The 18948-nt window shown below is 35.6% G+C and overlaps 1 protein-coding gene across 2 annotated transcripts in view; it reads right to left on the bottom strand.

Annotated features, from left to right (window-relative positions):
- CFAP299 (cilia and flagella associated protein 299) overlaps positions 1–18948 on the bottom strand; it is a 596360-nt gene that overhangs the window by 75488 nt on the left and 501924 nt on the right. For both annotated transcript variants that reach the window (XM_019627430.1, XM_019627431.1), the window contains exon 4: positions 18–160. In XM_019627430.1, the coding sequence (XP_019482975.1) occupies positions 18–160 (143 nt within the window). The remainder of the gene's footprint in view (positions 1–17; positions 161–18948) is intronic.

The raw sequence follows: 18948 nt of genomic DNA on the forward strand, positions 1-18948 counted from the left end.
AAATGTGCACAGTTTACCTCAAATCTGTGCATTTTGGAAGAAGTCTTCTTTTTCCATTAAAGTAAACTTCAAAATCTTCAGTCTTTAGCCTGTGGGCATAGTCAATGTATCCTGACACCTCCTGCCCATGAGAATTTCTGTCACGAATAAAGATCACGGACTGGTGGCACAAAAAAATAGAGAATGAAGACAGTAAATGAATAAAAGTCATTTGAGTCAATTGTATATAATAAAAGCTACAACTATTGAGTGTTACGTATGCCAGATCCTATCCTAAGTTTTTATGTTTCACCCTTACAATGAGTCTATGAGGTATGGACTATTATTTTCTCCTGATGAAGAGATTTATGAAAAGTTAACTAAGCATGAAAACAATGGACATTTACAGTAGCTTTATATAACAATATGAATAATAACTCTTAGAGGTCAGACATTGTTTTAAGTGTTTGTAATATATAATTTATTTACTTTTCCCCCAATCCTATTGTCTTTTATGAAAATGATTTGTCATCATTTTCAGATTAAAAAACAAACAAACACAAAAACAGAGAAAAAAACCTAAGGAACAGAGAGATTGAGTACCTCATTCAAGGTCTTATAGCTAGTAAGTGGATACACTCAGATTAAAACCCAGGCTCATGTGTTTGTCCTTCTAACCCCTACATTCTTTTTTTTTTCATTTGAACGCCTGTGTATTTTCTGCTATAGAAATATAAATTGGGTACCTTCTTCTCAGTACCATAAGAGAAAAAAAAAGCCTCTATGAAACTGAAATCTTTTTACAAATTAAAATTGCTTTACAAAATTAATTCCATAGGTGAAAATTATATAGCAAGTACCTAGTTCTCATTGATAGTAATTCCTTCACAAATGTCATTGAGCACATGCTACATGTCAGGCATTGCTGTAGGTGCCAAGTGATAAACAAGACAGTAGAGGTTCTAACTTCTCAGAACTTATGTTCTGGCGATGGAAGACAGACAATAGATATGAAACAAAAACAAATACTTCCAGTGAGTGGTAAATATCATAAAGCAAATAAGGAAGATGGTTGTTTAGAGGGTTGTTGATGGTGAAGGCTACTTTTGGGAATTAGAAAAAGAACTTGAGAAGGTCACACTTAAGCCAAGACTTGAAGGATGAGAAGAGGTAAGCCATGTGAAGATCTAGACTAGGAGCCTATCAGGCAAAGGGAACAGCTGGTATGAAGGCCCCAAAGTGGACAGAAGGTAACACAATGGATGAATTATAGTCTTTTCCCTATCAAGCTAATAGACATCAACCTCAAGTTCTAGGAGGGAAAAAGAAAAAGAAAAAAAAACAAAAACAAAAACCTATTGTAATTGGAAAAGCTCTTAATTTATTTATTTCCAAATCTAGATCAAAGTGTAGAATTTCCTGGCAAAGTTATCTATTTTACAAGAAGAGCCTGTAAACAACCTTACTTTTCCCCTTAGCAACCACTGGATGTTACTTATTGGAACTTTGTGTAGCCAACACAGGAAGCACTGATATGGGTTACCTTAAATAATAGAGTTTCCAAAAAGGTGAAGTTAGAAAATTTAAGGAATTCTTTTCCCTGCAGACCTGAGAAAACACATTACTAACAATACCCCAATGGAAAAATGGAAGAATAGACACACTATTTACAATTAGCTGTTATTCTGCTGATAAGCATCATCTTCCTGCTTTCTCTGGTTGTTTGGCATTGGGTGATGAGAATGCTGCACTGAGAAAGACTCTGAGACATGTTTTTGGCTCAAGGAAATGTTATGATGGATTAGCAATATTTCCCAAAGACATGGCTGGAGGAACGAGTATTCATTGTTATTCCTGTACTCAATCTTATATAGAGTCAATCCTTAGTCCTCCTCACTTCCCCCACATAGCTCCAAGTTAAATTTATATAAATTGCTCCATAATTTTAGCCTTGTTTTCTTTTTAGCTTTTATAGCACAAATTCTAAATAGATAGTAATTCAAGAGACTTCTTGAGACTCTTACACTTCTAACAAAGAGCTAGCTGGCATTGCTGTCCCTTCCCTGCTCAAACAAGACCATGAGCTATAACTACAACTATCAGTATTTCATATATTGTCCTAAAGGTGCTGGAAATCTTTATTCCATCAAGGCTGCTCCTGATGTTAGGGAAGTCATGCAAGGATAGAGAGAGGGAAAAAATGTTCCAAAATAAGTCCTCTACTTTTAAAATGGAACTCAATTAACAGAAAAAAAATAAAAATCTCCTCTCTCTCCTTCTCTCCCTATCTCTCTCTCTCTCTCTCTCTCTCTCTCTCCCTCCCTCCCTCCCTCCTTCTTTCTCTCCCTCCCTTTAAATGAGAGATGAGCCAGCCTTATTTTTCCAGCAGAATAGCATATCAGATATTGTGACTGACCTTCCTGCTAAAAACAAAAAGTCTGGATATAATCTAAAAAACAACTTGTAACATGCATTTATGCTTTGGCAAGAAAATGAGGAATACTCAGAGTCCAAAAACTAAGGGAAAGCAGAAACCCAGAAAGGAAAGCAGAGTCCTAAAGTCATCTTTGTCCTGTAGGCATTTTCCCAACCCAAGGAGTGGGGGTGGCAGGAAACAAAACCCAGCCTTCAGGTGGAGAGACTAACAGGACTTATTGCCTCTACATAAAGCTGAGAAATCAAAAACGATGAAAAAATAGCTTTGATGTGTCCAGAGAAAAGAAGAATCATTCCATAGTTATACAGCCATATCTTTCTAGTGAGCAAAATATTGAAATTTTTAGACCAAAAATAGGAGAGACTTGGCTAACAACAAACTCTTAAAGAAATTTTGCATGATGCACTTCAGGCAAAAGAAAGTGACTCCAGCTGCAAAGCCTGAGATAAAGAATAGAATGATAATCAAAGAAATTAGTAAATAAAATATTGGACTGATGAAATAATAACAATTTCTTCTGTAATAGAAAAGAACAGTATGTCTAAAGTTTTCTCAATAAACATGTGTTTGGAGAGAATGATCAGAGTTAAAGTGTTAGAATGTCGTTTTAGAATGAGGGCAGCTATCAATATATAAGTATTATATAATTTCAGAATTCATGTAAATTGTATAAATCTAGGATTACCATCAACAAATACAAAATAGTGTATGTGAAATTTAAAATATTAGAAGAAAAACATAAAATGTAAAACAGTGATCAGTCAGTAAAACAAAAGGCAAAAAAAAAAAGGAAAAACTATGGAAGAGCAGGACAAATAAATTACACTGAAATGTAATGATATTGTTATGAGCTGAATTGTATTCTCTCAGAATCCACATGTTGAAACCCTGACTCCCACTACTTCAGAGAATATACTTAGACTGAGGGCCTTTAAACAGGTAATTAAGTTAAAATGAGTCAATTAGGGTAGTCCCTAATCCAATATGACTTCTTAAAAACAGGAAATTTGAACACACACACAGAGACATTAGGGGGTTATGTACACAGGGGAAAGAAGACATGAGGACACAGGGCGAAGGGGCCATCTGCAAGCGTAGGAGAAAGGCCTCAGAAGAAACCAAATCTGCTGACACCTTGATTTATCTTAGGCTTGAGAACTGTGAGAAACTAAATTTCTGTGATTTAAGCCACCCAGTCTGTGGTATTTTGTTATGGCAGCCCTAGCAAATTAATGCAGATAGTATTGGGTTGTCAGAAAAGTCATGACATATTTTTTCTTTTTTCATTGCAAAAATGTGTCATGACTTTTCCGACAACCCAATAATAAATTAAAATAATTAAGTACAGTAATACCTGGGTTTGTGAGCATAATTCGTTCCAGAAACAAACTACTCGTATTGCAAGATATTGCTTGCTTACCACGTTAAAATGTATTAGAAATGTTTGCTCATCTTGAGGATTACTTGCAAACCAAGTTACTCGCAATCCAAGATTTTACTGTAATTACAATAGATGTAAATGGCCAAATGTTTAACTTAAAAGGCGATGGTAAAAAAAACCCAAAAAATGGAAAAGACAATGGTTATTACAATGGATACAAATATATATATACATATATATATATATATATGTATGTATATATATTTTTATATGTTTATATCATATTTTACATAGAAATTTCATAAATATATCATAAGGTTGTAAGTTAAATGATCAAAGAATGTATATATATATATAAAGTTTCTATGTAAAAAAGAGCTGTACAGGATATTAATATTAGTTGAAATGGATTTTAAGGCAAAGCATTACTAGAGATGAAGAGTAACTAGATATTGATAAAAGATTCAATTCAGAGAAAGATATAACAATCCCAAACTTTAACGAACCTTTGAAAACACAGCCTCAAAATACATAAAGCAAAAATTGATAGAACTATAAAGATAGACAAGTCATCATTACTGTCATAAATTTATCTTCTTATTAAATTCTAGATCAAATAGAATAAACACATAAATGCTATCAAATTAACATAGATTTAAAGACTTAAAAACACAAAGTTGAACACTCAGTCTTTACCTTATTTAAGTACCTAAACATGCTTACTCTTCAATGTTCATGTAGGTAAAAGGACTGATGGTCCAAAATTATGAATATTTGGTCATAATTTCTCTATTTTACATTATTACATATAATCTTCCCCGTGAGTTAAAGCCTCCTGGTTATGGAAATTTAAGTAAATTTATTTCAAATTTCACTTTTCCAGCCTTATGAGAGTTAAGTGTCTGCTCTGAGACGTTTGTGAATCCTGGGGTTTTCTGAAGCTAGAGAACTCCAAGTGAGGCCAAACTGGGTATAAGTGTGAGTCCTTCCATGTTCGTTGTATGTCCTTGGGTGGGCTGCTCAAACTCTCAATGCCTCTCTATATTCATAAGTCCTATGGCCTTAAGTAGGTTCCTGCAAAATCCAGGACATGCAGCTGGAGAGTGGGGCACCCACACTCACACCAGGCCTTTCCTATGAAGCCCATGTTCCTCACCACCACACAATGTACACATAGCCCTGGATCAATTGCTGGCCCTGCCACCTGCTTACTTTGTGACACTGATAAGTTAGTTACCCTTTTTAAAATTCAGTTTCCTTTATTATAAAATGGGCATAACAACTGCCTCTCAGGGTTGCTGTGTGAATTAAATAATACTACTTTGCTAAGCAAGGAGAGCACTCAGTAAATATTATCTATTACTCAATTTTTTTTTTACTATTACCATTGCTATTGCATTTATACAATGTTAAGAGTTTTATCAGTTCCTTAGAGATAAGGAAATGGAATAATTGTATCAAAATTCCATTGCTTAGGTGTGTATACTTATGTTTAAGTTGCAGTACATGATATTCCTTTGTTAAGTTTAATCATTCTCAGTTAAAACTTTGGGTGCATTTTGAAGTTAAAATTCAAACAATTTTTCCAAGTATTATACGGGATGAACCTAACTGACAAGAAAGTCATTATTCTGGCATCCAGAATGTGCAGAATATGTTAAGAGAACATTTTGAAGAATTATGTTTATTTCATCCTGAGTGTGACCTATTTTAGTAATTGAAAGCTTTGTTATCTGGAGCCCTCTATTGTTTCAAAAGGAATTGAAAAATGTTACAGTAATTGTTTTGCATTTCTCTAATAACTTTCTTTTTCTTTAACTATAACAGCTTCATTGAGGTATAGTTTATATAACATAAAATTCACCCCAAAGTTTTAAGTGTGATTTTTTAGTAAATTTGCAGAGCCATGCAGCACAATCCAGTTTTCGAATATTTTTATCACCCCGAAGAGATCCCTTGTACCCATTTCAATCATCCTTATTCCCACCCCCAGCCCCAAGTAACCACTAATTGACTTTTTGTCTCTATAGAGTTGTCTTTTCTGGATTTTTCATATAAATGGAATCATACAATATATGGTCTTTTTCACTCTAATAACATTTTTTATCACAGTTAATTTCCCAAAAGACACATGAAAACCATACTTTATATATTTAAGGGGTATTTTAAATGATGATGTTATGTTTGTAAAAGGAAAACTGCCAAAATGTTCATTGTTCTTAGATAAGACCCTTTAATCCTCTCTAGACAAGTCAAGGTATAACCAACACAAGTATTTCAGTAAATCAAAAGATATTCATTTGAAGCCATGAGTATTGATCTACGTTTATGTGCAACCTAAGCAGAAAACACTAGTTTTTGTGTAAGTAACAACAACAACAACAACAAAGCCCCAGAAGAACAAGTTATTGATAAATATCAAGATGTAAGTATTCTTGATGCCGAAGCAGGAGCTCGGACACCAAGGAGCACGTGAAACCTGAGATTTTAACTGAGATGGTCTGTGACCTCAAGTGTGAGACCAATATCAGTTGAAAAGACTTATGGAATGCTTAGTGAGGTCCTCATTACTTCTCATGTGTTCGTAAAAGATAAATTAAAGTACAATTTAGACCATTAATATATCATTTCGATCTTTGGCTGCTTCCCTTTTCCCAGAAGTGGATTAAAATACAAAATCATAAACTTGTTATGAGTTGACTACATGTGTTGCCTGATTTTTCTTGCCAAACATTAACGAGGAGACATAAACCTGATACATCAAAATGGGATTTTTTTCAGCAGTGAAGCCAAACTCACTTAAAAAAAAAAAAAAGTGTACTAAGCAGTATGTCGCTGCACTAAAACTGACACATCCATTTCAGGGAATAGGAGCTGTCAAACAAGCTAAGCTGTTGTCCTGCACCTCTGAGACTCAGCATGCTCCTTGATGGAAACAAATAAAGCAAGAACTCCTATCTCCTAGAATTTTAAAACTCTGCAGTGCTTTTACGAATCAGTAATTTTAGGGAGTCTTTATTTCATTTCAAAAGAGAAATAATTTTGCAAACAGAGTCTCAATTCTGACAATTGTTCTCTAACATTTCAAAAGATCTGTCATTATAAATTTCTCTGAAACAAGTTATTTTCTGAAGATTTTTATACTGATAATTAGTTTTAAAATTCTATCTCCTCTTATTCAACAGCATTTCGACACATAGATTTTCACTACTCACACAATTCTCAGGGTTACGTTTAAGGCAGCCCTTTGTCCTTCCTGCTGGAGGCCTAAGTTCAGAACCAGCACTTTTACTTCCACATCCTGTTGGCCAAAGCAAGTCGCAGGCCAGCCCAAATTCAAGGTGGGGAAAGTGACTTCTTTTGGTGGGAGGAGCAAAGTGCCATTGCAAAGGGACAAGGAAAAAGACAAAGTAGAGAACTGTGGTCATTTTTGCAATCTGTAGTTATTTACCCGAAAGAACCCAAGAGTTTTGCAGGTAGCTGACTGGCTTGTTCATTTTGCAACAATTGGAGATGTGATTTCTGAGGGGAATCATTGACTTTATTATTTTTTTCTCTCTCACTTTATATGCGACAGCCACATTTGAACTGGCTTTTCTTGCATTACCAGTGAGGTTAAGAATAATTTACAAATGTTTGGTCTCACTGTACATATCCAAAATATTCTAGAAACTTTAGTAAATAAAAATAATATTAAAAGTATAAAATAAGCTCTACATACTGGAAAGGAGAAAAGGAAATTACTGTATTTGTATGCAAGTTGATAATATATTTAGAAAATCCAAAAGAACTAACTGAAAAACTTCAAAGATAGCTCAATAAGTTGATCCAATACAAAATATCTATATAAAAAATAATAGCTTGGTTTTACACTAGCAATACCTATTAGCTGTTGTGCATCCATTCTTATTTGCATTATGTTTTTTTTAAATTATAACATTCCTCCAAATATTTTTTATAAAAAACATTTCTAAAATAATATATATATATATATATATATATATATATATAAAACTAACCAAAGAGGCTAAACTGCTAAAGTTATTACTATAAATGTACTGACATTCTAAGCAAATACCAATGGGGTATTTTTGATTACTTAAAATTTTACCTTGAAGAATAAATGGTTAATGTCATCTAAGATAATTTTGAAAAGGGGAAATAAATAGCAGAACTTGCACTATTAGATAGAAAGTTAAAACAATTAAATCTTATGTCATTGGTACAGTGATAATGGAAAATAATAACTTTAGAAACACACTCATCCATACAAATGTATATGCACATAGTATATATATTTTTCTCTAGAGTGATACTTTCTCATTTTTCTGCAACGAATATCCTCTTTCTTTAAATACACAATCCCCAAATCTTGTCTTCAGTGTACCACTCTATGACATCCACCTCCTATCTTCCTAGCTCACATACTCTGGAAGCCCCACCTCAACAACTCTTTCAGACTTTTGGAGCTGCTGGTCTGTTAAGCCACCACATGTCACTGTTTATTTAACTTGCTTTATATACTCTTTCCTCTTTATCCAGCTTTGATTTCATAGTGAAGCATCACAACTGTTCACATGCCTACCCCTTCAAATTCCTTGCACACACCCTTCTTTCACACTCATTGAAAAAGTTCCAACACTGTTTTAGCTCAATGTTTCTTTTATTCTGTTTTTGCATAGCAACAACCAAGTTTGGCTGGAGTAAAAGAAAATTATGATGGCTAGTCTCACAAATATTAATAACCATAAACTCAACTGGATCCTCTTGCATAATAATTATATATGATAGGCTCTTCCTTTCTCTCACACTCTCAGTTTTTTCATATCTTCTCTCCTGAAAGTTTAACAATACCTTTCTCACACTCAATTATTTTATCTCTGAAAATGGAAGGAATTCAGATCAGGACCATCTCATGTTCGTCCCATTAAAGATGCCTATGCATCTTCATGGGAATCAATGCTCTTCTTTCTATTCTATTGATAAGAGTTGGACCATCCAGGCTTCTCAAGGCCAGCCTCTTCTTATGTGCATTGTACCCCATTTCCTCTCTTGTTACTCTTAAAGTGTTGATTTTTTTTTGTTTTGTTTAATTTTTCACTTTCTGTAAGATCATCACTATTGACATATAAACATGGTATAATAGCTACTGGTAGAAAAAGAAGCAGCTAGTTACCATTCCAAGTTTCTGCTTCTCTTTACAATCCTCATGATCTCTTTAGCCATTACAGTCTTTTTCCTGGAGCACTCTGCTAAACAGACGTCTCTTATGTCTACGATTCTATCTTGCCAAATCCCATGGTCAATCCTCATTTTTTTATTTTATTTTCCTTGAACTCCCTGCAGCATTTGACATAATTGTTCACCTTCCTCTTTCTTGAGATTTTTTTTTTCCAATCTGGCTTCACTGACATCACATATTCCCAAGATTTTATTCTGCTTCACCAGTTTTTTTCTTTACTGTCTTCTTCTCTTTTTTCTGATCTGAGGTTTCGGAGTTCTCCAAAGCTAAAGCCTCATCTTTTCTTTAGCTACATTCACTCACCAGTTATCTTATATAGTTTCATGGCTTTAAGTATCAGTTTTTACTCCTTCGTGAACTTCAGACTCATGTGGATAGTTTTTCTCGAAACCTTTGGCTCCGGCCTTGAGGTTTCCCTTGAATTTCAGCATTGTATGCATTACTGTCTCCTACATCATTCTAACTGGATGTAATCCAGGTATCTTGGTTTATAAAACCATATCATCATTCTATAAATCCACGTTTAATTATGCTTCCTACAACAGCAAATAGCTTCACCACCAAAGTGTAGAAGCCTCTGTATTAACTTTACTTTCTCTTTCGTTTTCCACATCTAATCAGTCACCAAATCCTGTTGGTTTTACCTTGAAGATCTATCTCAAACCACGCCTTTGATTTTTATGACCATCACCAACATCTTATTTCAAACCTCATTATCTCTCTGCTGATGTATCATGACTACTCTCCTCAACACCCTTTACTCCAGCCATCTGCAAAAGTATCACAGAATTTCCTCTCTGAAACAGAAATCTGAATATGTTTCTCCTTGTTGTATTAGCCCGTTGGTGTTCTGAAGTACAACATCTTTAGTATTCTAGACAGCCCACAATCTGATGCCAAACTGCCATTCCAGGGCCACTCTCACCTCCCCCTTTTAGGAAACCCCTTTTGCGCAAGATGTTTATGTTTAAGTTCATATTTACAATTTATTTGTATTCAGTAATGTATTCATATGTTTTCTAAGACTTAAATACTACCTCAATGCATATTAAGAAATATAGTTTTACCTTTATTCCTCCCTAATCGTGAAACCTGTTCCTCAGAAAAACCTCATTGAACTATTTTAGCTCTTTCTAAATAACATTAATACTGATATTTCTTAATTTTTTTAACTTTTAACTTCAAAAGATTGCTTTAGCTCCCTCCACCCCTCCCCCTGGAATAAAGCAATATTATAGTTTTAGGTTAAGTGATTATGCAGTGTTTGCAATTTTAGTACCATTTAAACATTAGCCACCAGCTGAGCCATAGAATCAGTGAGGTCAAAGTATTGATTCCTTCAGATATGAAATCATTTCCTTTCTCCAACAATTTTTCATTTTCTAAGAGGTTAATTGCCTTGGGTTTCCACTCCCTTCAGTTTTCTATGTACCTATCACTAACCCACTCCAAAACTATCCCTATCTTCTCAATGCATTCATAATCCTCTGGTTTTTATTTTTCTTGGAGACACACCCTTGGGAGAACACTTCTTTTACCTGTACTTGATTATTTCTAGGCTCCCACCAGAATTAACCATCATTTTGGGGAATTCTCTATACCATCATCTGGGGAATTTTCTGTTTCTCACCTGAACTCCCATACCACTTTTTAAAATATTTCCATTTTTGCACTTACTACTTTCTATTGTAGTGTTTTACGTCATTGCAGACTGGAGACCGTATCTTTATCTAACTTTGTATCTTTAGTTTCTCTTGGTTCAAGGCAGGTGTGTAACTGACATGGTTTTGGAATTGAGGTGATGAAACAAAGTCCAACAAGATAACCTGCATGGTGCTATTTATTTAATCATGTTTCACAGAAAGTGTCACCATGAAACAGAATAATAGTGCTAAATGTTAACTTTTAGTTAATGCTTATGTGCCAAGATTTCCTCTCATTCAATCCTAACACAAATTCCACAATATACGTACCATTATTAATCTTATTTATAGATAAGAAATCAAAAGTAAGAGGAGGTGCTAGGGCCTGGGCTCATATGGTCAGTGTGTCAGTCAGAATTTAAACAGTAAACAATGAAAACAGTTGTCTATTTACACAGGGATTGAGAGATGTCACATAGGATCACCACAAGGAATATTGCATGAAGCCGGGGATACTGGTATTGAAACGGACACCATCCTTGCCACCAGCCTCCCTCTTTGTCCTCCAAGTGGGAGAGTTTATCAGAACCCAAAAAGGAGAAAGAAATATATATATTTAGAACATCCTGGAGAAGAGGAGAGACCTTATGTAAAAGGACATAGACGGTTGTAGGTAATCCCACAGAAGAAGGACCAAGGAAATAAATACCTTCCTGCTGGAGCCTCAAATTGGACAAATCTAACGAGGGCCAGAGACCTGATACCAAGCATGTACTCCCATAGAAGCAGCCTCCTTAGGTAGAGAATAGGGTGGAGAAGAAAGGAAAAGTGTCTGAAATAGCAAAACAAAGGTACTCGGAGAAGTTAGTGATTATGTTTGCATTTCTACCCAAGCATTTGGCTATAAGGCCTCTGCTCTTAATACTATACTATGCATTTAGGGTGGCAGACAGGAAGGGAGGTTCTGTGTTTGGTTCAGATTCCAAAAACAAAGTGATTCTTATAAACAAAGGGGTTTTTATTTTATTTTCACCATCCACATTAGTAGGACATCCCTCTTGTAGAGAGGACATAATTGATTAGGAGAATAAGAGATAATCTTGGAACCTACCAGATAAATGACTGTGATATCGCACAGACATTCTCATTAGCAAGAGAAGAGGCACTCAGAACTTTGTAGAGTTATTGGTTTGGATCAAAGGGCTTTGGCCACAAGCAGAGACTAAAAAAAATCAGAAATAAGAGAGGCTGAAAGAATGTGGTCATCCCAGTGGGATAACTGTATCCTGAGACACACAGTAGAGCATGTGACCAAGCTAAGATAGAGTCTCATCAATTAAGACTAACTATGGATTAGAAATACTTCCTTAGTGAGAAGAAACTATAAAATGATACCTGAATTCACTATCCAGGCTTTATAATTCATTGAATCTGAATATTGTTCTCATTATAGATGGACTCTGTCAAGATAAAAAAAAAATCCTTTCATTGTCTCCATACAATTCTGAGTTAAAAAATTAAAAAAAAACCCTCCTCTATATGTTTTAATATAGGCTTCTGAATGGAGTAAATCCTATTATGCTTTAAAAGGGCCCATTCAAATGAGAGACCAGTGTGTACTGGGTGCTGTCCTAGGTGCTAGAGATCTTATACTGAACAAACCAAGACCCTGACTGACCTCATGGAGTTCACAGTCTATTGAAGAAGACAAACAACTTCTAAATCTGGAAATCTGGAATGAACCTTCTCTCCTTTACCATCTGAGCATTTTATCTCCCTTTGAAACTCCTCTTCCTGGAGGATTTTGTGGACCAATCCTCCCTCACCCATGCAGCGTCCCCACAGGACCTATTTCTTAGCTCTTCCCTAAACTAGCACACTGTATTTTATTGGTCGGTCTCTTGACAGCTTTGACCCCTATTAGCTGATGAGCTGCTTGTGATCAGGGAAGCTATCACCTTTGTTCCTCCAGAGTCAAGCTTCATGCCCGGCACAGAGAAGACATGTAATAATGCTTGTTAATCACATGCATAAATAAACAAAGGAAAAGAGAATAAAAACATCTTCTATCCACTTCCCGTAAGTTAACCTTGAAATAGGCATGAGTCATCTGTATGCTTGATGGTGAGAGTATATCGGTCACAGTTTATTGATAATCTTCTATGTGACAGGGGCTTTACTTGTATTTCTACTAAGTAATTTAGGTATTTCTATTCACATTTTTTCAATCACATAAGAAAAATGTTAAATACTTTGCCCAAGTTCCCACAGCTAGTTAGTGGCCGAGCTGGTGCTTTGAATGAAGGTTTACTAACTCAAGTCTTTGCTTCCTCCAACATACTTGCATGCATTCCAGTAAGCATGGAAGAATGTCTCAAATTAGTTGGAAATTGTTGTTATGATAAGGAGCACATTTTCTAGAAGGATGTCCTCAACCCTGTGTATAAACTAGGAACATAGTACTATTATGAAAACTCACACTACTATACTTCCCCTTCTATACAAGATTGTGCATGGTCTAAAGAAATGACTCAAATTATTATTTCATTTTCCTTGCTTAATCACTGGGGGTTTACACTTGGGTTTAGGGCACCATTTTTTCTTTAACCTATAGATAAAATATCAAGCTCCTTATTTTGGTTGATAAAATAAACTTTTAAAACCTTGTAATCTAATGTAAAGATCAAAGTAAGTAACTATTTTCCCATGGCCTGAAATAGACCTTTAAAATGTTTGGGTTTAGAAAAAAAAAAGAACTTAAAAATAATATCAACACATCTGAATTTACAAATAACCTGTGGTTGTTTGAGGCTGAGGGAGGCACAATGGGAGAACTTTGATGTTCTTACAATGGATCAGCATATTACTTGCTTATTCAAGTTAATCCACATTTTATGAGAAAACTCTCAAGTTAAAAACGATGAGATGTGCTGAACTCTTTTTGTTACAGCTTGCCAGTGTTTATATGGACACCTAGTAGCATGTTTACTTCAATAATTACTGCATAAACCACAAGATATTAAGTAAATCATGAGATTTCATTAAGAACACTATTCAGAATTCATATATATCATGTCTACTTTACAAAAAAGTAAAAAAAAATAAGCTTTAAGAATAAAGATGGACAATCAAAATAGATATGTCTCAATATGTTTATAATCCATATAACATAATATATACAATAAATTTTTAATTTACTTATTGCTATCAACATCTACTAGAATGTATGCCTACCAGAGGATACAGACTTTCTCCTGTTCACTAGTATATTCCCAGGGTTTGAACGTGTATGACACATACTATGTACTCAATAAATATGGTTGAATAAATAAAGGAATGGCTAATTAAATTAAGGAAATTAGGCACGAGAGAAATTCATGCTGATTGCCGTATATTTTTGCTTAAGTTATTGTGGGGGTTGTATTGAGGGGCATAGACAATGCAAACAAGAGTGGGAAAAAATAAATATGGTTCTGAGGAATGGCATAGTATTACAAAAATAAAGAATGTTCAGATACAGCAATGTAAAAAAAAAAAGTTGTAGTCTGGAATTGCTCAAAGGACATAGGAAAAATCTCAAAGAATTTAGAGATGTCTTTGTGTTTTCTGGGACCAGTTATCCCCAAATGACACTGCCTGGAAGTGAGACCCTTCTGGTGGAAAGTAGGGTCTATCCAGGGGTTGAATAAGTGTCCCATCTTTCCCTCCACCAGTCAGAAAGAGAGGTGATGGTGCCCGCCCGGCAATCGGTGAGCAAATGAACAAAGGAAGACTGTGAGGTATTACCTGGAAGGTAAAATTCAGGGTGATCATGTGGGGTGTTAAAAGAGTTATGTAAAAGAGCACTGCTGCAAACATAGCAGAGTCCTAAACATTCTTATTCAGTGCTGAATAAATTTCAGAGATATGGAAAGGGGAGTAGGTGGAGACCAGCTCACTATTAAAGGGGGATTTCAGGCCATTCATTCATTCTTCATTTAATAGATAGTCATCCAGAGCCCATGAGCAAGTCACTGTTCTAGACTGATGATAAATGGTGAATAAGATAATGTCCCTGCTCTCAATAGATTGCTTTACAGTGAAGAAAGAAGCATCATAAATATGTAAACAAATAATTACAGGTATAGATATTGCGCTGTGAGAAAAGCACAAAAAAAGTTGATATTAATTGGAAAGAACCTAGCTACTAGAGAGAAGATTGGATCAGGTCTCTCTGAAAAGGAAATGTTTTAATTTCAACTTGAATAATGAGAAAGCAATGGGAAAATGCAAGAGAAGAACATTCCAGGCAGAAAGTACAATGGCCCTCATACAGAAAATAGCTTGGCTTGTGCCAGAAGTAGAAAGAAGGTCTATATGACTGGATATAGTGATAGCAGGGAAGGGGTAGAAAAAGGAATGACATAATATAAATTTTGGAATTAGGTAGGAGTCAAGTCAAGGAGAAAGCTCTAAGAATGGCTTTTAATTTTATTTAAATACAATAGGGAGTCACTGAGTAGTTTTATGTAAGAGTGCTATGGTCAGATTTTTAATTTAAAAACATCACTGGAGAATATGAAAAGTCTACTGGAGAAGATAGTGTGCTGTGATAAGAACAGAAGATAGAACAGGAGAGATGACTGAGATGTATAAACAGGGTGAAGATTTTTCCCTAATCCTTCAGGATTGGAGGACTGCTGTAAGCAATATGAGCACAATAGACATAAATTCTACTTATTCATGTTTTAGGCAGTATGCTGGCATTTAACTTACATAATGGTGAAAGAAGTGGTAGCAAGATTGGATTTAGCAGGAATACCCCAGACCCTTAAACCTTATCCACTACCTATTCCTGCAAAGGGTCTGAAGGAAATGAAAACTTAAGACTAGTGAACATTCATGGCTACTTGGAGGTTTTATGGGCAATGCCTGGCGGCAAAGCATAAACACTTAGGCTGAATCACGTGAAGGGACAACTGCATTTAGGTGCCCAAGGCAACCCTAAGTCTAAGATTATAGCTCAGTAAAAGGCCTCCTCTTCCCACATACCATTATAGCTCACACCCATGCCTTGGCTATTATAAGTAATATCTAATGTTTATTGAATGATCAAACTGGGTCATGCATTGTGCTAAACACTGTACATGCATTATTTTATCTGACACCCACAATGAACTTACTAAGCAAGCACTTATCACCTCCATTTTACTGGTTAGAAAACTGTGACTTACGTAATTTCCCAAAGTTACAGCTATACGCAACAGAGCTGGAATTAGAAGCCCAATGTGTCTGAGCCCACTTTCTTCACCATTATATTCTACTGCCACTCTACCGTCCTGATAGTGAGGAATGGCTAGAGAGATCAGCCAGTGATCTGAGAAAGAAAAGAGGTGTTCTCCATTCCTCAATGTCTAGGGTGGAACTGGTAAATAATCTGGCCAAGTTCACCCATATAGGATTAGAACTCAGAAACTGGAATATTGCCCAACAATATGCTGCAGCCTCTTCTCACCTATATGTAATGTGTTGTTTCTGTCTGGAGAAAGATGCAGGCAAAGACCCCCAGCTATCCCCCATCCAGCAGCCATCTTCCTTATACCATCCCCAGAAGTGATGAGTCAGGGTCCAGGACATGTGTCTGGCAGAGGTGCTAGGGGCATGCAGTCTCTTTTCCTTGTTTGCACACTAAAACTGGGGTGAATGGATTAGGCTAGTTTTCTCTTGGCCTTAGAAAGAAATTCTGGCTTGTCTTCTTGCCAAGACCTTCTTATTAGACTGATAAACAAAGACTGAGAAGAGGGTTTGGGTGAAAAGAACATAAGAAGCCCTCTCAATCTATTTCAAGTGTCTTTGATCACTTAAGGCCAAAATTTGGTACAGACAAAAAGGCACCCTTCATGTGGTTTAGCTTAGCTCATCATGGGTCTACTTTGGGATTTGGGGCAAAACTTCATTTTAAAAGAGGTTACCCATTTGCTTCATTTGGTTTATTGTCTTAGGATCCTTCCCATTGGGGAAGGTTGTTGTCATATAAGTTTCACTTGTCTGGGGATCAAATATAATTTTTTGGATTTAGATCAAAATACTATACTACTATTAGTACTACTACTATTATTAGATCAAAACACTACTACTTTTATTAGATCAAAATAATACTACTTTAGATATAATTTACATCACCTAGTATGATTTTATAATTTATTTTTGTTAATTTTTAAAAATTTTATTAAATTTATTAGGGTGACATTGGTTAGTAAAATTATATAGGTTTCAAGTGTACATTTCTATAATACATCATCTATCTATTGCATTGTGTGTTCACCACCCAGAGTCAGTTCTTCTTCCATCACCAGGTATTTGACCCCCGTTTCCCTCTTCTACCACACCCTCTTCCCCCCTTTCCCTCTAGTAACCACTAAACTGTTGTCTGTGTCTATGAGTTTTTTTTTTCATTTGTTTGTCTTGCTCCTTTATTGCTTTCAGTTTTATGTCCCACATATGAGTGAAGTCATGTAGCTCTTGACTTTTTCCATCTGACTTATTTCCCTTGGCATGATAATCTCAAGATCCATCCATGTTGTCGCAAATGGCAGTATTTCATCTCTTCTTATGGCGGAATAGTACTCTGCTGTGTATATATAGCACATCTTTTTTATCCAGTCATCTGTCAAAAACACTGGTTGTTTCCATCTCTTGGCCACCATAAATAAAGCTGCAATGAACATAGGGGTACATATATCTTCATGGATAAATGTTTTCAGATATTTTGGGTAGATACCCAGGAAAGGGATTGTTGGGTCATATGGTAATTCTATTCTTAATTTTTTGAGGAACCTCCATACTGTTTTCCATAGCAGCTGTACCAATTTACATTCCTACCAGCTGTGTATGAGGGTGTCTTTTTCTCCACAGCCTCTCCAATACTTGTTATTACTTGTGATGTTGATAATAGCCATTCTAACAGATGTGAGATGGTATCTCATTGTGGTTTTGATTTGCATTTCCCTAATAGCTAGTGAAGTTGAGCATTTTTTCATATGAGGTAGGACAATTAAGTTCGTGAACTCATCTAGAAAAAGTGCTACATACCTCATTGCTGAAGATCACTATGGCACCTTCGAATTAGTCCCCTTGGGAAGCTATGCACCAACACCAGCACCTAGTCCACCCTTCAAATCAATTTTGGAACTTTTTCTGGAATGACCATCAGAGCTGTTGTTGTATTACCCTTGATGTCCTGAACGTCATCAAAATGTCTTCCTTTAAATATTTCCTTTTACTTTGGGTAAAGAAAGAAGTTGTTGGGGATCAGATCAAGTGAGTAGGGAGCGTGTTCCAACACAGTTTTTTGTTTAGTGGCTAAAAACTCCCTCAAAGACAGTGCTGTGTGAGCTGGTGCATTGTCGTGATGCCTAATTGTTGGTGAAAAGTTCAGGTCGTCTAACTTTTTCATGCAGCCTTTTCAGCACTTCCAAATAGTAAACTTGGTTAACTGTTTGTCCAGTTGGTACAAATTCATAATGACTATTCCGTCTGATATAAAAAAAGGTTAGCAACATCGTTGCAACAAGCTCACTAACTTAATTGTCAGAATTTGGGTATCCGTTAACCATTTGTATGTCTTCTTGGAGAGGTGTAATTTTTCAATTACTTACTTGGTTTCTAAAAATCTTGTTAAAGGACCCAATTGTGACAGAAATTGCTGAGGCTCGTGTGGATCTGTCTACTCTTCTGGGCAGCATAGCAATGCAGTCAGGGACTATGTTGGAACATTAATTTGGGAGTTTGTAATATCTTCACAGGAACCTTTGTGTGGTCACTCTGAGCATTAGTATTTTCAAGATCAGTGGTCGAGAGGTTATTTCCTCCTAGACAGGGGGAATTTATGACCTTTATTGCCAGTGAGTCCACAAAATTAAGGCTAATTGAACAGTGAGGCTTCAGTTAAGATGTTTACTTCAGTTAGAGACAATGCATTAATTCCTATGCCATGCTACAGAATAAAATCAGCACTGGTTAGCAGCACAATTATTCAACATATATTTATAAAGTGTTTATTGCTATTGTGTGAATAAGATACCATTCTTGCCCTCAAAATTTCTACATTTTAATGTACAATTACATATTTATCCTTCTTGACAATGTTTAGTTGTCATGAATGGCAGTTGGGTATAGGGGAAAGAGTCTAGAATGGGTGGAAGTGAAAATATTAGGGCCTATGCTCTGCAATCAGTCAGCTATATGACCAGAGATATACAACTTAAGCTCTTTGTGACTCAATTTA

The sequence above is a fragment of the Hipposideros armiger genome, unplaced genomic scaffold, assembly GCF_001890085.2.
Source record: "Hipposideros armiger isolate ML-2016 unplaced genomic scaffold, ASM189008v1 scaffold_730, whole genome shotgun sequence".
NCBI lineage: Eukaryota > Metazoa > Chordata > Mammalia > Chiroptera > Hipposideridae > Hipposideros > Hipposideros armiger.